Source organism: Schistocerca cancellata, chromosome 2, assembly GCF_023864275.1.
Source record: "Schistocerca cancellata isolate TAMUIC-IGC-003103 chromosome 2, iqSchCanc2.1, whole genome shotgun sequence".
Classification (NCBI taxonomy): domain Eukaryota; kingdom Metazoa; phylum Arthropoda; class Insecta; order Orthoptera; family Acrididae; genus Schistocerca; species Schistocerca cancellata.
In genome coordinates this window covers 402,665,646-402,689,989 of record NC_064627.1, presented here as the reverse complement: position 1 = coordinate 402,689,989, position 24,344 = coordinate 402,665,646, and the positions used below count along the sequence as shown (strand labels likewise).

The window sequence follows — 24,344 nt, the reverse complement described above, 5'->3', positions numbered from 1 at the left end:
CTGGGTCGGCATGGCTCGCCCGACCATTGCCTCCTCGCATCACGTGAGCCGGGTCACGGTCTTGGTGGATCGTCGGTCAGTCGTCGTGTGTGTGCATCGACTCCCCATTTCGTTTTCGTGCGTGCTTAGTTACTGTTGGGTATTGTTCGGGTCTTTGTGCAAGTATTTGTCAGATTGTGTGTGTAGTTTGTCTCATTCTGATTGGCAAGTTATTTTAAATGTCGTCGGCGTATTGGCTCTGAGAGGTCGGTCGTCTCATCCGGCGACGTGTAACTGATTCTCAGCGCTTCTGGGACAGGGATGTAGTTTAGCCAGAGGGCGTGTTTCCTCTGCATGGTTGGGTCCGAGCCAGTATTTCCGCCGTCGTGTGTCAGGAAGTGAGTGGGAAACGCACCAGCAGTGCTGTCGCAACGGAGCAGCAGTCGCGGACGGACCAGTGCGCAGTCGGTCGGTTGTTGCGAACCAGGGAAGATATCTCCGCGCGGTACAGTCCGTTGGGTCCGCTGCCGGTCCCAGCGCAGTGTCAGAGCGTGTGTGGAGCTGTCCGATCGCTACGAGCTTCATGGTTCACCGACCCAGGACGTCGGAGTTGAGTAGTGGTTTCAAGTACCCAAGCCACGCCCACCCTCATGTTGTGGTTCGTTTCGGTGGTTCTCTGTTGGGGAGATTTTGTGTTTGAATTCTCATGTACGGATTGGTGGCAAGCAAGTCGTTGTGTCGGTCGGTCCGTGGCTGTCCCCTTTTTGGGTTCTGACGGACCAGGTATAGTTGGGCGCACCACCCGTGTCGCCTAAGTGACTGAGGGCAGACCGACTTCCCTGGAGGCTTCTGAGTGCCACCGGTGTTTAATTATCTGTTGTAAGCTACTTTAAATTTAAGGCTTATGGTCATTTGTTATTTTCTTAAAAATTCTGCAAAATTAATCTTTAAATTTATCTTTCAAGTTTAAACATTGCGGCCTTCTGCCCTTAAAACATTATGGTAATACTTTTTAAAACTTTTAAGCTTAATTGTGGCCTTCAGCCATTGGTATTGCACCTTGCATATGTATGTTCTATCTGCTTAGCCTTAAGGCTTTCTACGTAGCCATGATATGTTTATTTTATTTTATTTGATTTGCCTCTTTAATTGCATTTTAATCTTGTTGATTTTTAAGATTTCTCATTGTTAAACATTCCGGCCTTCCGCCTTTAAAGGTCTAAGGTGATATATTCTAAAATTTTGAAATTCAATTGTGACTTCAGCCATTTGTATTACACTTTGCATATGTTTGCTTTTTTAAATTATTTTATTGCTATCTTAATAGGATTTTATCTTGTTGATTTGTTAAGATTTCTTGTTTGGAGGCCCTCAGCCGTGAAAGAGTTGCATTCGGTAAAGGTTCGACTATGTGCCGCTTTAGTTGTAAAGGTTATTAAGTCACAATAAATTACAATTAGAAAGAGAAACTGACCTCAACCTGTGACCCTTTCCACAGTCCTATTACCTGTTCTGCCTAGCGTGTTTAGCGGGCGTCTCACTTTGCAACTCACTACATCACAGAATTATGGATCTGAAATTTCATGAACTAGAAGAAATCAAAAGCTTTGCGGTAAATGAAGGCGACTGAATGAATGCTTGTAGTAACTGTTTAATTATTCTCTTAGCCAGGCGCCAGAAAAGGTCTTCCTTTGTTTTCTTCGACGTATCGAAGTCATGTGCTACTGCGTCCTATCCCATTGATAACATTTTTTTAGCATGGGGTAGCTGGATCAGCAACTGTAAAATGTAATTATATTAAATTTCAGCCTCCAGTTGCATAAGCAAAGAAACTTTACCTAGCTTTCGCCTATAATAATGTAGCCTTCTTCAGAAATATCACAACATAAAATTAAATTAAAACATTCCACATATTGGCCTTGTCAAGCCTATAATGTTAGTACTACAGTACATAGTCATAAGACTGCGTCACTTCTACCAATGTTTTGCCGATAGGTCACTCCAGCAGGCCAGACTGGTGGGCCGCGGGCGCTGAGTCGTAACTGGGTGTGACCTATCGGCAAAACATTAGTTGATATGAAGCGGTCTTATGACTATGTACTGTAGTGCTAACATTTTAACTTTGACAAGGCCCATATCTGGCATGTTGTAATTTAATTTTATATTGTGACATTTCTGAAGAAGGCTACATTATTATAGCCGAAACCTTGGTAAAGTTTCTTTGTTTATGCAACTGGAGGCTGGAATTTAATATAATTACCTTTAATAACAGTTTGTGTAGTGCATTATCTCAATATCAAAAATTCTTTTTCATTTATGGCAAATATAGGACAATTGAAATGGATACCGAAAAATCATTTATCATTGTATTCAAGTTACTGAAAGACAATAGAGCATTCACTACAGACATTTGCTGTTAACCACTTCCCCAGTCCCTAGCATTTACCACTAGGTTTCACTCCTCGTAGAAGGTTGACTTCATCACGCTTAGAGAAACGTCCTTCTATTGGACACTCATTTCTTCACTAGTGTAAGGAACGACAGAATTGTAAATGCAGACAGCAGAAAAGTACTTTCTATGTACAACGTGCAAGGCAAATTGTAACGAAAAAAATGAACAGAAACCGTACAGATCCAAAAAGATTTAGACTCAAGCTGAAAACATTTAAAACAAAAGGAAAAAAGACTGTGGAGGGTCAAGGAAAACTTAAGGCCCATGATAGCCAATACGTTACATATCATAGAAGTGAAAAAGGAGAAGGAGAAGAAGAAGAAGAAAGGAAGAGGAAGTGGAGGATATTATGTACGTCAAAAGATTTATTTTTTCGAAATTTAACAGGAAAGAAAACCGTCGTTCACGGCAGAAAATAGCAGAAAGGCACACGAGAAAAAATCTTTCCGAATTAAGTCAAATGGTTCTTTATAACAAAGAACGAATGAGTTTTGAAATCAAACACGACTATACTAAGTAGCGAAAATTTTCACTTTATTGATAAATGTACAAAAGCAATTACAACAACATACTTGGCAATATGCTGACTCTACTCTTACACTACTGTTGCTTGCCATTACTCAAAGCAAAAAAACTACTATGTACAAGTTGTTTATGAAATGATGATATCTGACAAGTGCGATACGCTGCTCGACATCATACGTTCGATCGTGTCGTGCAGTGCGAATGGAAAACGGTGTGGTGTTGCCTAGGGTGGTAGCAGCTGCTCCATGGGGAACTTGCTGAAGATCTTGTTGGAGAACTTCTTGAACAGGTCACTGATGGTCTCCTCGAGCACGGGCTTGATCTCTGTTGCCACGTTGCGCCAATTCTCATTTAGGAACTGGTTCATGGCGTCACCTGTGAACCACGCAAACAAGTCAAATCACAATAAACGCACAGAGATACTTCTGCTGCTCCAGATGCTAACAAGGTAACTAACGGTGATTCTATTTTGCCTTAAACCAATTCGCAAGAGATTCTCTCCAAATAGTGACCCAAATAGTGACCCTTCACCCAAGAACTTAGCTTCTCTCAGTCATAGCAAAGTCTCGCTTCTCTGGTCTTAAGGTCACTTTATATTTTCGGGCACAACATTTTAATTTAGAATTAGAGTTGCTCAGGTCTTTTGTACGATATATCAGAATGACGTACAACGAGTCAGTTTAAATGTTACAGCGATGCGCAAAACTTAACTACGAAAGTAAATTTCACGTGATCTCTTACTGCCAGTTTCGTCCATACGTAGGAAGAACTGCTAGAGTATCGTACAGTAAGTAACTGAAAGAAATATGCAATGAGACCAACAGAAATGACACTTTTATTCAAAGACAATCATTACGGTGAAGTCACTGAGATTCATGATGGTGCTCTAGACATTACAAAAGGCTGAACATGGTTCTTAATATGGTGTTTGACCACCAGGGACGGCAATGCACACGCTATGCTGGCCACAGCGTTGGTAAAGGATTCTTGTGATAAGGCGTTCCATAACTCCACCAGCGCTGTTGACAATTTCTGGATGATCATTGGTGCAGATAAAAGTTTTGCAATACGTCTTCCAAACGCATCCCAGACGTGCTGTCCTCTCAGTCCAAGAGCGCTTATAATATAAACATGATCAACTGAAGCATTGACTTTTAGATTTTATAAATGTTTCTTGGTTGATCGCATATGTGTCAGACGAATGAAATGAAACTTTGGTATGGCTTGTTTTCTTTTTTTTTTTTTCAAAAACGTCGATAAATCACAATGCGCAAGAGCAAATTACCGGGGAATGAGTCTGCTAAATTCCTGTTATAAAGAGTATGCTAAAATTATAAGAAAAACATTAACAACAATAGTGGGAGCACTATATCAGAGGTGTAATATGGCATAGAAAAGGTAGATCATGTTCTGATTGTCTTTCCACTTTAGCACGAGTAACTGAGACAAAAAAAGAATAATTTAGATTACCAACTTCTTATGTTTTTTTTTTTTTTTTTGCTTATGAAATAGCGTTAGACAAGATAAAGCTGAAAATGCTCTGGGAATCACTCATTATACAAAAATAATAAAATAAGTAATGAAATAGAACCTGCCGATTTCAATGGAACAGTCAGACAAGGCTGGCCAATGTCCCCTAACCTTTTCAATGTTTGTATTGACGATATCACTCACTGATTATATTAATTGTCAAATTAAGTAGTGATTATTTTAATTTCATGACAACGCTCTTTGCTGTAGAACTGCTTATAACAGGTGAATCTAAAGAAAATAGTGAAATTGCAGTACGTAAGTTCACTCTAATTGCCGATAAATACGGAATGTGAATAACGACTGATAAAACAATAGTGATGGTATTTCAAGGATTGGAATTCATGAGAATCAGAATTGTTATAGATGAACAAGTAATTGAACAATTAAGAGCTTGAATATTTCAGTGTTTTGACACTTAACAGATAGTAGTTGACTTTTTATCAATAATAATCACTTTAACAATAGTAACAGAATTCTTGCTTACAATTATTTTCGTCGCACTAAATCTATAATTTAGTACGTCTACTGCGTTCGGATAGTGCTGATCAAGTCATAGTACGTGAATGAATCTTGTCTTGTTGACAGACCCTACTCAACCTCCGCCACTCTTATGTCAATCAAATAGTTTTGATGAGACTCACTAGCCTCCATTTGGCCGGCGACGCAGGGCTAACTTGCCTCTGTTCATGCAGTGGCACTTTGAGCCCTCAGGTATACATCTGTCCCCAAAACAAATTAGCCGGCGATTGGATCAGACGTAATACGTTGCCTGGCGTTTTCATTCAATCCTTTAATGGTTTCAGTCTGGTTCCTCAAATACGTGGAGGTTAAAGTCTCTAGATAGTAATACAAGAAAAGGAAGATTGCAACCTCAATACTGTCAACGAGTTACTTTCTAAATAAACAACTATCACTAGCCAAATTGTCGCATCAAGCAAAAACTTCTAACATTTCCTATTAACTCTAGCATCTAACACACAGCTGTCACCGCAAAGCACGACACGCTTATAGACGAAAAATTTTCGTTGTGTATGACTGCCAAGGTCGCCAAATTCACTCTGTAGAACCCCATGTTCAGTTTCCCCATTCCGCAAGTCGAGACACGTCACGAAAATAGAACATCGTCACAGTATTTACAGCATGATTAAAGTTTTTCTGAATAACATTCTTATTGGAGCTACATCCTCTTGTGATAATTACTCTCTTATTTTTGAATTTCCTTTGCAGGGATCTAGTAAGATGACTCAGTGATAAGACACTGAACTTGTTCACATTCAAAATTAAATGCCGGATTAGATGATAATCTACTAGTAACACTAGTAGATGATCATCTAATCCGACATTTAACATTAGTATCCATGAGGATAAAAAGATTGTTGCATTTTTGTGTATATAACTTATGTTCAGTGTGTGACAGTAGGCTTTCCCGGCATAGTAAATCTCAGTACATTCTTCGGGTCTACCGCCGGTTCCGGCAGTTATGTTATGCGTACTCTCTGCCTGGACTTCAAGCAGGAGTTGGAATCTGGGCAGCGAGTGTTCATAGCAGTACAGCTCACAACACCTGAAGAAGTTTACTGGGTTAGTCGTCCAAATATTGTGCACAAAATTGAATCAGCAAATCAGCTGGATTGTACACGAAAAAGCACACCATTAAGCTAAGCAAAGCTTAGTTCTCTCACGGAGAACGGTTTTAACCTTTGAGTCAATACTTTTTTTTAATGAAGTGTGCATACACGGAGGCAGGTTCTCCCACTGGTTCATTCATGGAAAGTTCATATTTTTTTGTGCTGTTGCATTGAGATAATGTTTTATGGCAGATAATCGTCAGTATAACAAAACAGACATGGTCTGTTCGGACAGCCGTAACCTTTTTTTAACAGTTCAGCGACTCATCACTCCAGCAGTACCTATTGTAAGGTTTTTGTATGTTTTCTGCCACTGTAAATATTTCACCTTTGCTGCAAAGGGACAAAGATGCATGAGCGCGCTGCACGAGTAGTGGCTAAGACCCTTGACTCTGTGTTGAATGTAACTAGTATCGTCTGTGGTCGAAATTTGAGTAGTTGTGTTTATAAAGTAATCAAACTCAATTTTAATATAAGTAATTGCAATCAATTCGTGTGCAGATACTTAATTTCTGTCTGAACTATGTAGAGATTCAGCTCTTATCTGAACGCTATGAGGAAAGGAATAAGATAGGGCGATAAGGAAGTAATAGAGAATGAAAGATACAAATGAGGAAAATGATTGCTGTAGTCTATTATTTAACGGTACAAAACCTCAGTATAGAAAATATTTTATGTAATTATTCTTTCAACATTCGCTAAATGTCCTTAAACGCTATGTTCAAAATTATAAACTTTCAAATCATCAAAAGATCTAACATTATTTGTAGCAACATGTAACTAACCTTGTGTGTAAATTGGTTCTCTCCTAACTATTTCGAATGTTTCTCCTTGTCACTTAGTAATGAAAATATACTGAAGAGCCAAAGGAACTGGTAGACCTACCTAATATCGTGTGGAGCCCACGCGAGCCCGCAGAAGTTCCGCAACACGACGTGGCATGGACTCGACTAATGTCTGAAGTAGCGCTAGAGGGCATTGACACCATGAATCCTGCAGAGCTGTCCATAAATCCGTAAGCTTACGAGGGGTAGAGATGTCTTCTGAACTGCACGTTGCAAGGCATTCCAGATATGCTCAATAATGTTCCTGTCTGGGGAGGCTGGTGGCCAGCGGAAGTGTTTAAACTCAGTAGAGTGTTCCTGGTGCCACTCTGTAGCAATTATGGACGTGCGGGATGACGCATTGTCCATATAACTCCAACTGCACATGACCCGCACCATTACAGAGCTTCCGCCAGCTTGAAGAGTCCCCTGCTGGTATGCAGGGTTCATGGATTCATGAGGTTATCTCCATACCCGTACCCGTCCCCGACCCCGTCCATTTGACGTCCCAATTTGAAACGAGACTCGTCCGACCAGGCAACATGTTTCCATTCATCAATAGTCCAATGTTGGTGTTGACGGGCCCAGGCGAGGCGTAAAGCTTTATATCGTGCAGTCATCAAGGGTATACGAGTGGCCATCGGCTCCAAAAGCCCATATCGATGACGTTTCGTTGAATGGTTCGCAGGCGTTGATGGTCCAGAATTGAAATCTGCAGCAATTCGCGGATGGGTTGCACTTCTGTCACATTGAACGATTCTCTTCAGTCCTCGTTGCTCCCGTTCTTGCAGGATTTTTTTCCTGCCGCACCGATGTTGGAGATTTGATGTTTTACCGGATTCCTGATATTCACGGGAATATCCTCACTTCATCGCTACCTCGGAGATGCTGTGTCCCATCGCTCGTGCGTCGACTCTAACACCACATTCAAACTAACTTAAATCTTGATAACCTGCCATTGTAGGAGCAGTAGCCGATGTAAAAACTACGCCAGACACTTGCTGTCTTAAAGAGGCGTAGCCGACCACAGCGCTGTATTCTGCCTGTTTACATATCTCTGTATTTGAATACGCATGCCTATACCAGTTTCTTTGGCTCTTCGGTGTGGAAAATCCAGGAATAATTGGAAATTGTCATCTTTGAAACTAAAAAGGTAAAGTAGTACCTAAATGAGTCATATGTACATCTAGACTCAAAATTCGCTTATTTAAACTTGGCAGTCAAATGCATTATTACATAAAAATTTGACACACATTATGTTTCCATTAACTAATCCTTCTTATGTTCCTAATTATAAGAACAATGCAGTTAATTTTCAATTGTAATTTGTGTGGCGGTAAACCACTTACAAACAGGGAATTCAAAAATGCTACTGGATAGTAATTAATTTCTTACTGATCATCACAACTTATTTTCTATGTTCACGTATTGGGGATTTTAATGCGTGATAGAGAAGGCATCATCAGAGTTAAGAACATTAAAGCATCTACTTCCTATTACCAGCCTTAAATACTACATAAACGTATGGTTTTTTTTCTTTCTGCACATGTCTGGCAAAGTACATTTGAAATTAAATATGTTTCATTGTAATACTAATATTAAAAATCAGACTTCAGTTTTCTTGCTCACCTGTTAATATTATGATCTGCGGAGCCCTCTGTCACCAGTCATTTGGGCAGAGCTAGGGCATTCTTATTAAAGGTAGGGAGGGGGGGTGGCAGATGAGTTTTAGAGAAGGAGATCTGTTATTCTGGGAGAAATTATATGGAATACTTTATCATGAAAACTTGTTTGTAAAAATGTTTTCTTGACTGTGTGGATGGAGAAGATTTTTGGAGGAATATTTCAAGGCAACTAGGTCAGAAATGTTAATTGAAGAAAATCTTTGTCTCTTAGATAACTAGTAATATTCACAATTAGTGTTAATTTGATCTCTATGTTTTCATTATATAACAAATAACGCAATTGTCTTAAATGCCGCAGTTTTTGTAATGAGGGAATTTCGTAATTTTTAGAGTCCTCTTATATTTTACAATCTTTTTTGACAATAATCAGAGTTCTATTTTTCAAGAACTCTTTTCTTTATGTAAAACCACCCTCCGTAATTCTTACATCCATCGCATCGTCTTCAGATTTAGTGGTGAAATTCCCGTGGATACCCCGCCAAAAACTGAACACATATCGAGCATGGAAACAGGATGAAAGTTTACTGAACTGTGAAAAAAGAAGCAAGATGGAGAACAGTGAACGGTCCAAGCTCATGTGCAACATCGAGCGACTCCGTAGAACCACGGCATCGTGACTGTATGATCCGTGTTCAAATCTTTCTCGTGTTCCATTTTTTCTCCGGTCGTCGGCATGGATGGTCTCCTCCTGTAGTTCTGACAATTGTCATGCTATACTTTGGTTACAGAATATGAGTCATATAGTAAGAATATATTACGGTCGCAAGTAAATGTGATGAAGAGTGAAAGCAGGCGAAATGCCTCATAGAGCTCTCACAAAAATGAAAAAAAAAAAACAAATAAACGACAGTGAACCACGTTTTAGTGTAGGAATTCAAGAATTAAAACTTCCAAAAAAAACGGAACGCAAGAAGCATAACATGTGGCAGTTGTGTAGAACAAACAGGAGATACATACGTTCAGAGCCCTTCGTTACACGTCGCTGTCGCAAACAGACCTTACACCAAGATACAGGCGCAAATCTGAATACAGCGAACAGACATGTCAATGACCGGACGGATAATTGATAATTTTGTGGAAAAAAGAAATGGGTTGTGCATGAGGGAGATTTGAACTTTTTTTCATTTTGTTCGTTGTTGATCGTGTTTGGTCGTTGTTGACATCACATGACATCCATTCAAGTTCGTTGTTGATCCTTTCACTCAGATTTTTATTACAAAGGCCAACCAGCTCGCTGACCGAACACCCTGAGCTACCGTGCCGGCAACTCGGACCGTTCCCATCGCACTCCACGACCGTGACCACATGACCACGACGCCACGGCAGTTCACTATTGCTCGATGTTGCACATGACAATCTTTGATCGTTTACTTTTTCTGTTTTGTTTCTTTTTCCACAGTTTAATACACCTTATTCCTGTTTTCATGCTTGGTCTGTATTCTGTTTTTAACGGTCTAACCAATGGGCCGTCTTACCACTGAATCTAACGCGGGAGGGGCGGGGGAGGGGGGTGCGATGGGGAGTTTCTCTTGTTAATAAAGTTTTAATATTTTGTCGTGTGCATTGTACCTTACGCCATACGCAGCCACAGATTGTTTCTGACAAGCAAAGAGAAGTTTAGTAGTCAGTGGATTATTTTTCGTTACACAACAGACCCAAAATAGCAAGCTGAACATGATGCAAGTTACTTTTCTTTCAGGGCAGATTTCACTTTGCATTCTTGTGAGCAAACAGTACGTAGTCAGGGTTACCAGCTGTTGCGCTAAGTAAGCAGATTAATTTACAGTGAACAGTAATCTTAAAACAGTTATTTTATTCCTAGTTGAACACTATTTTATTTTGTGAATATTTCAAATCAGACATTGCAGTTCGTACCATGCAACTTTAATAACCTATTTTAGTACTGAGTTCCAGTTAAAAAGTTTTCACTAGGTACACAATTAGTTTCTTAGGGGTTTAATTAGATTCATTTGCATTATTTGAAACTCAGCATTTCACTGAGATTTATATTTTGCTTCACGACACTGTTCACAAGCACAAAACATTATCAACCAACAGTCGGTCTTGCTCAGCAGTGGAATACTATATCTAAAGGACCCGTTACGTGAGGAGAATTTTTTTCAAAGGGATAGTCAGTAGTTTAAAATATAGAGAATTATATAGAAAGCTTGCAGTGTCTCAAGTTTCATGAACGGACATCCTGTATAGGTACTATAATTACAAAGAAAAGGAAAAAAAAACAGACTTTCGTAACATAAACAGACTAATTTTGCACAGAAGAAGTACAAGGTTAAGAATACTGTTTCGATAGCTGCAATTCATTTTGAGCCAACGTCCGCCCCTGGTAGCTAAGTGGTCAGCGCGACGGAATGTCATACCTAACCGCCTGGATTCGATTCCCAGCTGGGTCGGAGATTTTCTCCGCTCAGGGATTGGGTGTTGTGTTGTCCTTATCATCATTTCATCACCATCGACACGCAAGTTGCCGAAGTGGCGTCAACTCGAAAGCCTTGCACCTGACGGGAGGCCCTACCTACACGGCATTTCCATTTCGAGTCAACAAGACTGTACGCGCTGCAAGTCGCTTGTGAGGCAATGCAGCGCACTTTCAGGGACTCATTACAAATTACCCGCTGCTTTAACGAAATTACAGAGATTACAGTCTTCTTAAATGACGGAGAAAAATTTCAGTGGAACTCATCCAAACGGAAATAAGCAGTTGGCTCTTTTTAGGAAAAACAACTGGCAGTCAGTAACGAGGAATGAGTCACAGTGTTCGTCGCTAAGTCGTAATTCGTGAGTAAAAATCTTTACAGTTGTAAGAAATGTTCAACTATCCTGAGCTCGCTACTTTTTCTGGAGCTCCGGAATTAGTTCCGGGAGATATCGGACGGATGCAAATCCCCTGATGAGTGGGGGGAGTGGCAGAGAGCGGTTGTTTGTTTATCGCAGCCTGTGCTGACGGCGGTTCACATGTCGTCTACCCTTCAGGCAGTGACGCCGTGAGGGTTTCCCGCTACATGGCATAATGCCCCGGTCCGGTTTCTTAGTACTTCGTGTATTCGTGTCTACAACAGCATTCACAAGCCCCTATGGCAGCAGTAATCATGGCTCACCGTCTTTCAGTATTCAGGAATTTAAGTTTGTTAAAGTTCTTCGGCAAATCTGTACTTGTGCACCCTCTGTTTATGAATCATATACTGATGTCCAAAGTTAAATATAATGGCCAAAATACAAAAACGGGAAAGAGAAAAAAATATTGTAACTATCTGGCAAGATTTCGCCGCAGGCAGCAATAAAACTGTCTCTCTACGAAAGTACTACAACTAGCTTCCAATAAGCATTTGATTCAAAGCTAACAAATGTAAGATCACTCAATCTCTAATTTCTCATGGGTGCTTCCTCTTGTTTCGAACAGTGCGTTTACAACATAAAGCAGGGAAAAACTCTCTGACGCCCGTAGTCTCAGAACCGTCACTGCTGAGACAAGTGCAGGACGCCTAAAAGTGATCACGAAAGGACCGATACCTGGCTTTCAGTGCACCTCTAAGTCAAATCTACCGATGTCTGAAAGGTAACTGCCTACATATGTTGTCACAGGAGTGGCAGTTTCTCGACAAATCCCATATCGAAGGATCAGGGTAACTGGTGTGTCTCAGGGTAGGGTATGTAACGTTCTCTGGCAGCAAGCATCCAAAGTGAAAGTTAAAGGAACATTTCGATGTATAATGCTCACAACAAACAGTTTATATGTATTTATGTTAATTGAATTTCAAAAGGACACTTAATTTTGTGAGGAAAAGTATAATTACGAATTTTGCTGTTATAAATGATTATTCAAAGAGTGTGAAATAGTAGCCTATCTGTGGCGGAGTATGTGAAAACCGCCTCAGAAGAAACGATATGTAATGCGAAATGACAAAGACTGTAGAAGAATTAGTTAAGATATAAATAGGCAATATATTGTAATAGAATCGCTTGTCTTCTGCACGGACTGAATGGGAGAGGAACCCGTGACGTTGCATTAGGCTCTTTCGTAGTCTTCATTTGTCATAAATCGATGATCGACGCCATTTGTAGCTGGAATTGTAAAAAGTGTGTAAAGATTTTAATTGTTTCTGTCAAAATACATTTATCTAGTAAAATCTGTTTGTAACAATTATTGCAAAGTTCGCACCGGACATTACCCATTTTATTTAAGAAATTTCAGCATTTTATTGGATATCGCTGGCGGTGCGGAGCTGCGCCGCGAGCGAGCAGTCTGCTGCAGCGGCAGATTTAAATATACGATCGCAATAACGACCACATTCTAAAAAGGGTACAGGTAGAGGTGAACGAAAATAATACCCTGTTTCTTTTCACAGCATTCCAGACGCAGAATAAAAGTAGATAGTAGATTTTATCTTGTGCATTCACAGGTGGATACAAGCTGCAGCTTTTGTAAATTTTCATTCAAAAAAGTGAAATTCTGAACATATCGTAAAGTGTATCTAAAAGTGGATAATTTTTCAGGACAGCTTAGCAATATAAAAACGAAAACATTTTCATATAGTAAAGATAGTCTTATGCTTCAAAGCTAGTTGGGGTATACCCAGTTAAACAAAAATCCACTGCAACGTGAAAATGTTTGCTAAGTTCGATGGACAATAATATTTTCATTCTTGCACAAATAGCTTTAGTACTTGAATAAAAGTAAAACTTTTATCATTATTTTGGAATATTCAAAGAAATTCATTTTTCTTAATCTGTATCAGAATATTTCATACGTAAAGTAATAATCACAGATGAAAAATTTATTGCGACCTTTCATTTCTCATGTCCAATCATGATTGTGTTAAGTTCAATCTCAACGGTTTCCCAATCAAATTAAACACAAAAATCAAAGAAAGTCTCAAACCAGACGGTCAACTCCCGAATAATTAAAACAGACAGAATCGCATTAAAGGTACTGTTTATGCTGTTCATAGAAGCACAGAGACAGTTCTGCTGATGTGAAGCTGGTGTCATACACTATAGCACTAAACGAATGGAGAAATGAGCTCTTCACAGATGATTACCGTCTCATTACTCAGAATGGATCTCATGGCTCATTCATGTGGAGGAAAACTGCAACAGTCAAAGGATACCATGGAAACAGGTCAGTTTAGTGATGGTTGTGCGACCTTGAGTTGCCAAACATCATGGTCGACGAGCGCACGCAGTGTCACAGCACTGGATATCGGGGGAATGCTGTTGGCGCTCAAGGATTCGGCGAAAAATCCCTCCTGTTCTGTGTGTGAATTTCCAAAGGTTCAACTTGACAGTCTGCATCGAGCTTTTCTAGGAGGATTTCCAGCATGGATCGACCAACGAGGTCTCTGGATCTGGATTTTGTAGAACATTCGCTGCGTAACACAACTATACTTTCTCGAAACCCTCTAATTGTCTCTGATTGTGACGCTGAACTTTTAAATTGGTCTCAGACGAGCCTTCAACCTTCCACCATAATGGTGCAAAATAGTGGCACCCTGCAACTTCATCTTCGGTCTCGACGATGCCTCAAATACTGAAAGTCGACCCATGTGAAAATACTCCAGAGGTCAGGAGCTCTCGTGACATGTAACGTGGGTTAATAATGGCACTAAATTTCACACAATTCTGCCCCAACGCCACTGTGGACGTGCCACACGATGAGAAGGTCGTCAACCCACTCTTATGGACATTTCAACCCTTCTTTTGACGCCTCTGCGATGGAGGTCAGAACGCTACACTCGCCCCCCCCCCCCCCCCCCCCAGCCCACCATGTAAATCGGGTGGTTTCCTTACGGATGGCCGAGGAAGACATTTCAGACACACCGAAAAGGCGTCAGGTGGTGGCATAAATGGCATCAATGGAGCCAGCTCTTTCCGCAGGGTGTTGCTTCCCACACATTTCGCGATCGAAAACGACAATTCGCGGAGCACTGAGCAGCAGGACGACGATCTTGACAACATTTGACGATATTGACATGCCGGACATTTCAACCCTTCTCTAAGGACACTGTGGGACTGCATCTCCTTTGAACGTGATAGTATCCCTTTGGACCGCAGCGCGAAGGCAATTTTTCCCTCGTGTACAAGTTGGAACCACTAGGGACCGTTAAAAACCATTTCACGAAATCTGAACGTGATCCTTGCGCTTTTTTTCTAATCGAAACTCTACTGTGTGTTGCTATTAAAGTTCTGCGATCTCTTTTCCGTGAGTACCATGAAGTTTCGGATTTACCGAATTTGTCAGTGCAAAAACAACAGAGTTCTACTGACGTGGATGTACTAGAAATAACAAAATATCGAAACCATCTGTTTCCGTCATCTAATTGACTCATCCGATGGTTACGACACGGTTACGATAAAAGACGTTTTCTAGACTGTTCTGGCGATAGTATCGCTTGTATAGCTGGTGTTTAGACTATATGAGCCAAATCACGGCTAAGTAGGTGGTGATAAGCTTTGTTCAAAATGATTCAAATGGCTCTAAGCACTATGGGACTTAACATCTGAGGTCACCAGTCCCCTAGACTTAGAACTACTTAAACCTAACTAACGTAAGGACAACACACACATCCATGCCCGAGGCAGGATTGGAACCTGCGACCGTAGCAGCAGCGCGGTTCCGGACTGAAGCGCCTAGAACCGCTCGGCCACAATGGCCGGCTAAGTCTGTTAAACCAGAAGATTATTCTATCGAGAGATCGTTGTGTGGTGAACGGTTTAAATTACGGAGCTCAGCGAAGGAAACGATAGGGCGAGGAGGCGCGGTGGTTGAGAGAAAGGACTAGTTTTCGGGCTGTGTGGCATTCAGGTAGCCTCCCAGACATGCACATTTATGTTTTCCTTGGTTTATCCAAATCATTTGTCGAGAATTTTGATACGGTTCCTTTGAAAAAGGCACCTTTGAATTCCTCGCCCATCGCTGTCTGCTAGGTCTTCTGTGGTGCCTCGTAGACGATAGGACTTTACTTATCCTTCTTGTTCCTTACAGGAAATAAATTAAGCTTCTCGCTCCTGAATTGTAATCTTTAGCCAGAAATCATTAGCAGGACATGTCGTAACAAGGAAGACACTCTCACCCACATAACGAAGTACAGGCATGACTCAGCCATAATGGATTTCCTCCTGCTACTTCTCGCTTGTCATTCCTTACGTAATTTGCTACACTCCCTTTTTGTTTGTAGCTAACACGAGCATTAAGACACAGAGTTTATCCATTAGCAGATGACTCACACCCAGGAACTATTTTTTTCTCCTGTAGGTTTAATAAGCGACAACTTTACTATGTAGGCGGCCAAGTCACTAGAAAAAGAGAGCCTTCGGTGATACTCTTCACAAACAAATTGAGTAACAGATGACTCGCGACAATGTAAGTGCCAGTTACAATCTTAAAAGTGTATTTGTCATCATTAAAAACTGTAATATTAATGCAATCCTTTCCTTTGCACGCTTAATGTTCACTAGTGTGCTGTTTAACAAAAAAACTTCGTTTGCGACTCCCATCTGCAATATTTTTAGCTGTGTGTGCATGTGGCAGTAATGGTTTAACTTACAAAATTTCACATAATAACTAAAGTATGGACTATTGTCATCTACTTCATGCGCAGTTAATGTTAGAATAATAACATCACAAACTTCAGAATAAATTTCTTGAATGCTTCAGTGAATGGAATTTTTATCTTTTAAAACAGTTCACAGAGGATTTGTCTAGGAAGCGTAAAATGATCTTATTATTCAAACAGCACATTATAGCTTAACAACGTATGTTCTAATAATGATATGTCTGCTATCCTTTAAGGATTTTTATGCCATAAGAAATGACCTGAACACATAACTGTTACGTTACTCTTTGGCTACCAGAGGTTGTATTGGGAGTAGAGAGGCAGCCAGAGAGAGAGAGAGAGAGAGAGAGAGAGAGGGAGGGAGAGGAAGAGAGAGAGAGAGAGAGAGAGAGAGAGAGAGGAAGAGAGACAGAGTCTGCTGAGAGTTTGTCGAATGGTAGGTTATGGCGGACGTGATGAATAGAGAATGAATTTTGTTTGAGATGATCCCTCGTGTGTCGCATGACGTATGAGACGATTTCATAAAGTGACGTCACATGCAGAAAAATGTGAGATGCAAAGAGTTCTTATTTGCTGGAAGCGGTAGTGGTGTAATTATTGCAGTGTAAAGATTCCATTTTGTTCAACAATATCTACGTTTTGTATCCAAGGCAAATTATCGGCCATGTGTTCAGAATTGTGATTATTCTTCACCCTCACCCATTCTAGTTGAAAAAATATTGTAAGAAAAGTAAAGAGTAAGTTTCATAACTTGTGTAACGCTTGTCTGAATCAGTTTTCATTTCCCATAATAACGCCAAAGAAGAACACAGTCTTCAAGTTAATGTGATCCATTTCTGTGCTGTTAAATAACCGTAATACCATTTTAATGTAAAACAAGTTTTCCATTAGTTGGCAAATATTTTACTAAGTTTATCCTCACTGTCTGAATGCGAACGTATCAATACTGTACTGTCACGTCTTGCACTATGTCGTGGACAGCTAGCTGCATTTTTGGAAATGTAACAAAATTCTCATTTGGCAAAGCAGTTTAAGGTAAATAAGACAATTTGCCGCGCAGTGATTTATTTCAGGAATGTGTCGTTTATCAATTAATATTATGCTTTTAAGCAGACAGAGTAGAGCTGATTTGCCTTTTAAACACGTAAGAAATAATCGTTAGGTCTAAACGAACATTCTGAAATGAAATTAGGGAAGTATGTTGATTTGTAAAATTTTGATATAATCCAGTACACGCATTTTTCAACAGGGCATAGTTTCATTATGCGCCAGTTAGCCATTTTGTTGTGACTGATGGGGAAGCCATTCTGTGTACTGCTGAGAGCTATTCCTTACATTTCATTTCATTCACAAATAGTCTGATTCAGCTTAGAGTAATTGGTACCACACAAATGAAAAGTAATTAGCACAGTCAATGTCTGTAATCAAATGTAGGGTTGCAAAGGCTATGCTAGATCAGAGTACAAATGGGCAACGCTCTAATAGGAATTAGAACACTTGCTTTCACATAGTTAGCAGTATACTGAGACACTGTATACTTGCAGAGCCACAAAAACAAAAGTTCATACTACCGCTAAAGTGTGCAAACCATACAGTAATGGAAACATTCTTAGGGGAATTTTCTTCATGTGGCGCACCACAGCCGGACATTTCTTAAAGGCCATTTTGAAGTTTTCCACCTCGGCTGTTTTTCACAAGTAGTCTCTTCATTATACCAAGCACAATTGGCCAGTTTCAATGTCGATGTATTGTACAGATATTATCCTGTTAATAAACGGGAATAGAGCCGATCTGAAAGAGGGCACATAAAGTGCAGACGTCGGAATTAAAACTAGAAAGCTTACTTTGTGCAGTAATAGTCATGTTTGTAAATAATATCACGTTATAGCACACCACATGCGCTCGCTTTCGCTGTCGAGCACCGACTGTCACTTCAGAGCATGAGTGAAACGCGGGAAACAGTGGACAGAAGTGACAGTACGCGTTCAACAACGAAGCAAGCGCGTGTAATGCCCTATAATGGGTTATTAGTTATAAACATGACTATTACTGCACATAGTAAGCTTTCTAGTTTTAATTCCGACGTTTTTACGTTATGTTCTGGCTTTCAGACCGGCTACATCGCCGTTTATTAACAGGATAATAATTGTACAACGCTCCACTGTCAATCCCTGATTTGTCCCATCCTTTGCTATGCAAATGTTGCATGGATATCCGCCCCTCCAGAGTTCTATAATTCCTTCCAAGTCCTCGAACACCATGCATTCCGCTCCGCTCTCTGTATCCGTTCACTCTCCCCCACAATGATCCTTCGCTAACTTATCAAATTCCCGCCTCTTCTCACTCACACTGAACATCACCGAACAATCTAAACTATCCGAAAACTGGACTCCAACAATCATATCGTTTGCCCTTTACTTTGCAATCCTCACATGCTGCCGCGCCTCTACCAACACATTTCACTAACCCTACACCTACGCACCCTCCACCTACACTCCCAAAGAAACTTCAGACATCTCCCCCTCTCGGATCATGAAATCCGCCCCGTCATTTATGTGGAACGTATATAGTAAAGACAGATTAGAGGCCACAGGAGGGGAAGTGTTGATTGCAGTTGACAGAAGTACTGTCTGTATTGAGGTCGAAGTTGAGTGTGGCAGTGAAGTCATCTGGCCGCTTGTAACAGGTGTAGGTGAAATCAAGTTAGTTGTTGGACGTTTTTACCGGCGACCCGAGTCTGTTGTGACAGTTCTACAATCATTCACAGAATGTCTACGATCAGTGGCGTGTATATACCCAGATCATGCAATTCCAGCTGGAGGCGACTTTAACCTGCCGAGTATAGACTGAGATGTCTATGGATTCATTGCGGGGTGTATAGACAGAGAGTCAAGCGAAACCAGACCTTATCGACAGTTTATTCATAGAAAATGGAATTTAGCGATCATAATGTCATAATAGCAACTATGATTACGGAAGTTGATAAATCAGTGAAGAAGGCTAGGAGAGTGTTTCCGTTAGATGGAGCAGATAATCAGTTATTAACATCTCACTTAGACAGTGAAATGGCATCACTTAGTTCCAGTTGTCCGCCCCCGGTAGCTGAATGGTCAGTGTGATGGATTGCCAATCCTCTGGGCCCGGGTTCGATTCCCGGCTGGGTCGGGGAATTTTTTCCGCCCAGGGACTGGGTGTTGTGCTGTCATCATCATCATCCTCCTCATCGACTGCAGGTCGCCAAAGTGGCGTCAAATTGAAAGACCGGCACCCGGCGAACGGCCTACCCAGTAAGTTGGATGTAGAGGAATTACTGACAGAGTTCAAAGAGGCTGTAAATCATGGTCTGGAGAGTTAAGTGCCTAGTAAGTGGATAAAGGAGGGGATAGACCCACCAAAGGAAACGCATAAATGACGACAAGCGAAGATTAGTAGAGATTCGTGCGTCTGTAAAAAGATCTATGCGTGATGCATTCAACAACTGCCACCGTCACACCTTAGCAAAAAATCTGGCAAGGGAACCCGAGAAAATTCTGGTCCTACGTAAAACCGTTAAGTGGGTCTAAGACTTCCATACAGTCCCTTGGTGACGAGCCTGGTGTGGTGGTTGAAGATAGCAAAGAGAAAGCTGAAATTTCTCGTTCAAGAAATCGTCCACACAGGAGAATCGTACAAACATATCGTCATTTGACCATCGGACAGACTCTCGTATGGACGACATAGTAATAAGCAAACCTTGCGTAGAGAAACAACTGAAAGATTTGAAAGCAAATAGATCACAAGATCCGGATGGAATCCCAGTTCGATTTTACGAACAGTACTCCTCTACAGCATTGACCCCTTACCTAGCTTGCATTTATCATGAATCTCTCGCCCAGCACAAAGTCCCAAGCGACTGGCAAAAAGCGCAGTTGACTCCAGTACATAAGAAGGGTAAAAAAAACGGACCCGCAAAATTACAGACCAATATCCCTTACTTCGGTTTGTTGCAGAATCCTTGAACATATTCGCAGTCCGAACATAACGAACTTTCTTGATACTGAGAAGCTCATGTGCACGAAACAGCATGGTTTCAGATAGCATCGTCCGTGCAGAACTCAGATTGCCCCTTTCTCACATGTCGTACTGAGGACTGTCAATGAAGAGCAACAGGGAGATTCCATATTTCTAGATTTCCGGAAAGCATTTGACACGATGCCCCATTGCAGGCTGTTAACGAAGGCACGAACATATGGGATAAGATCACAGATATGTGAGTGGCTGGAAGAGTTCTTAGATAATAGAACCCAGTATGTTGTCCTCGACGGCGAGTGTTCGTAAGAGACAAGGGTATCGTCGGGAGTGCCCCAGGAAACTGTGATAGGACCACTGTTGTTCTCTGTATACATAAATGATTTGGCGGACAGGATGGGCAGCAATCTGCGGTTGTTTGCTGACGATGCCGTGGTGTAGGTAAAATTTCCAGTAGGCAGCTAGCAGCTAGCCCTAAATGTCAAAAAAATGTAAGTTAATGCGCTTGAGTAGGAAGATAAACCCTGTAATGTTCGGATACAGTATTACTAGTGTCCTCCTTGACACATTCAAGTCGTTTACATATCTGGGCGTAACGCTGAAAAGCGAGAAGTGGCAGGGAAGACGAATATCGACTTCGGTTTATTGGGAGAATTTTAGGGGAGAGTGGACCACCTGTATACGAGACCGCATATAGGACGCTGGTGCGATCAATTCTTGAGTGCTGCTCGAGTGTTTGGGATCCGTACCAGGTCGGATCGACGGAAGACATCGAAACAATTCAGAGCGGGCTGCTAGATTTGTTACCAGTAGGTTCGAACAACGCGTAAGTGTTACGGAGATGCTACGAGAATTCAAATGGGAATCCCTGCAGGGAACACGACGTTCTTTTCAAAAACGCTTTTGAGAAAATTTAGAGAACCGACATCTGAAGCTTACAGCCGAACGATTCTACCGCCGCCGGTATACACTGCACATAAAGACTACGAAGATAAGATACGAGAAATTAGGGGTCATACGGAGACACATAGACAGTCATTTTTGCCTCGCTTTATTTGTGAGTGGAAAAGGAAAGGAGAAGTATTGGTACACGGTACTCTCCGCCACGCAGCGTACGGTGGATTGCATAGTATGTATGTAGATGTAGATCTTGCCAGGTATAAATCTGCCCCACCCATTCCTACCGTTCCACCTCACCGGGGCTACCTCTCATTTCTCTCCTCACATTTTCTTACCCGCTTTTTTCCCCATCTGCCTTTCTTTCAGCGCGCCTCCTTATCCCAATAACTATTAGCATCACTAACTCCCCCCTGTACTCCAATACTCCTACCCCATCTCTGCTATGCACCAGTCCTCTATACCACCACATTCCTACCTTCATCACTGGCCAACATTTCACCCTTCAGCAAGAGCCACCCTATCGTAGGACAGGTCTTTCCTGTTCTTAGTGACATAAAAGTGATTCTTTTAAATATCAGTGTTTCGACATCAGGTTATAAATATTTTTAAATGTGCTCTGATTGTGTTTCGTTTTACCTTTCATTATTACTGCTTTTAAGTACCAGAGGTCACTTGTCTCGTATATCTAAAAACTTCCATTTTATTTTTCCCCTAAAACAGTTTTAAATTCAATGTAAATACCTCCCCTACTTGTTTCTCGTCCCTGTTTCAACTAATTAAATTTTTACGTCAATTGGCGGGTTGCCTTTACCGCTGATTGCCCTGCCCCCGCCTCCCCACCTACTCACCGCCTGTATGGAGCGTGTGGGGGATGAAATCAAAGTAAATAAAAAATGTACAACATATACACACCTACTGCGCTTGAAAATGGCCTGTAAGGCGAAAACTGGCAGTAGTGCAAGATATAATAAATTAAAAACTTCTGAAAACACATCCGAGGTGGGTTACGTGAAAATGTTTTTTAATTCGTAAGAGGTTTTGCCAGGCATAATTTCCGAGTTTCAACACATAACATTCCATTTTATCTTAATAGAAAACAGAAAATGTGCACTAAACAAATATACCGAGGTAAACATTTGGTTAAAGAACGAAATGTGTAATTGCTTTAATGGGACTGGCAGCCGTTATCAAACATAGCACATTTACATATGAAATTTACAAAACCGAGTGTAACTCGTCCCTGCCTCAATTATAAGTAACGGCACTACAGTTTTGAAAAGGAAGTATTCTATTGTAGCATTAAACAGGTACACAGTATACGTACCCATATTAAAGTGCTGCAGAAACGGCAGTACCAAATTGTGTTACGTTCTACGGTATTTTGATTGTCTTTCAGGCCAGGGTTACTTCATTAAAACTTGTTACTTAAACAGAACATTTTTTTGTATTCGAATTTTGAAAGTTACTGCTTTGACATTGAGTGCTTTATTATGAAGCGAGGTGTTTTTTCCGTTGGTACCGCACTGCTCAGTTACGTTTTAAAATTAACTTCACATCGTAAGTGCTTGTTCTGTTGAATGGTGCGTGATTTCGAACCGTATAATTAACTTGAAACAGCTAATATTCCGCAACTATAATTCTGCATCTCAGAGATACACACTTAAGCAACGAACCCCCAGGCCGTTACAAGGCAGTTGTGCTGTGTGGACTCACCCAGCTCCTTGTCGCCGCCGAACAGGTTGTTGAGCTTGACCTTTGCGTGGCCGATGCTGAAGGTAGTGCTGAACGTCTTGACGTGCAGGTAGGTGGCGCCGTCGCGCTGCACCCGCTCCCCTTGCATCGTGCAGGTCGCGTCCACGTCAGCTGCAACGAGGGAAAGTCACTCAGAATGTCGCCGAGTAATAATGCAACCTGTGTGCAGTGCTTCGTCTTACTGTAACATAAATAAGCTTTGCCGCTCCCATACTTCGACAGTTAACAAGTTATCTCGATCGGAAACCCTTTTCTCGCATCTTCCTCGTGTCTTCCCTGTGATGGAGACAAACCTAAATCTGCGTTCTCAGTGCAGTTCACTAGCGCGCGGTGTGCTGGGCAGTGCTGCTTGTTCGCACTGTCTGACAACATACACTGCCGGACAAAAAAGTGAAGCACTCCCAAGACATGGGCGGATGTCAGTACAACTCCGTACACGTACATACCATTGGGGCTACGCAATTGGTTAGAGTTGCAGTTGTGATAAGTGTAACGGCTACCCGAGTGCGTTAATGTCGTTCGTGTTTACTGTTATTACGAGGAATGATAGGGTCTGTAAGCGTCAGATGTTGAGTGATCACTGTGAAGGACACGGAGGTGCCACGCACTCGTGTGAGACAGCATTATCAGCATCTTACAGAGTTTGGAAGTGACCTTATGGTGCGTGTCTTTTTGGCCAGCAGGTCGCCTCCTGTAATACGCAGATGTCTTTCATGGGAACCTGCGGACAGCGCATTCGTCGTCAAGGTTCCGGTCGACTACGTTTGACGACAGATTCGGCCGGATTGTGCAACAATGTCCTTGTAACTCCTTGACAACTGCGCCTGTCACTCGATAACCAGCTACCTGAAACATTCTCTGTAGTTCGGTGCCATTTGTCGGAGACTAGCAGCAGTTGGACTAAGGAACTGCTGACCCATGCCTGGGCTGCCGTTACCATCACAGTACGAACGGCTGCATTTGGAGTGCTGCCGTGACTAGAAAGGGTGGTCGCCTGCCTGATCAATGTAGTCGCACTGTGTTCAGCAAAGAATCGCGGTTCTGTATTGCCATGGATGACCATCATTGGCGAGAATGTCGGGCACCTAGGGACAGGTTCTTTTCATCTAGTTGTTTGGAGAGGCGCAGGTGTTACTCCTGACGTCGTGGGCTGGGAAGCCATCATGTGTGACTTTAGGCCATCGCCAGTAGTGACTGAGGGAACTCTGAAGGCACGACGGCACATCGCTCATCCTGCGTCTTCGTGTGTTACCTCTTATGTCACAAACGTGGTGCTATTTTTCAACAGGACAATGTTGGTCCATGCAAGGCACCTGTCTATATGAACTGGCTGTGTGATTCTGAGGTATTCCCAAACTTGTCCCCGATAGAACATATGTGAGACCAGCGCGGACGTCAATTCTGTCGCACTGACAGTATCCCGGATATCAAAGTCGGGATACAATAGCTGTGCGCCGGTCTGCCTCAGGAGAGCATAAAACCGAATC

The 24,344-nt window shown here is 41.6% G+C and overlaps 1 protein-coding gene across 1 annotated transcript in view; it reads right to left on the bottom strand.

Moving 5' to 3' along the window:
• Positions 1 to 3,029: 3,029 nt before the first annotated feature.
• The window catches only part of LOC126154371 (circadian clock-controlled protein daywake-like), a 71,290-nt gene continuing 49,975 nt past the window's right edge, over positions 3,030 to 24,344 (bottom strand). Inside the window, exons 5-6 of the mRNA XM_049916132.1 lie at positions 22,819 to 22,968; positions 3,030 to 3,331 (exon numbers count right to left, since the gene is read on the bottom strand). Coding sequence (XP_049772089.1) covers positions 3,180 to 3,331; positions 22,819 to 22,968 — 302 coding nt within the window. The 3' untranslated portion in view covers positions 3,030 to 3,179. The remainder of the gene's footprint in view (positions 3,332 to 22,818; positions 22,969 to 24,344) is intronic.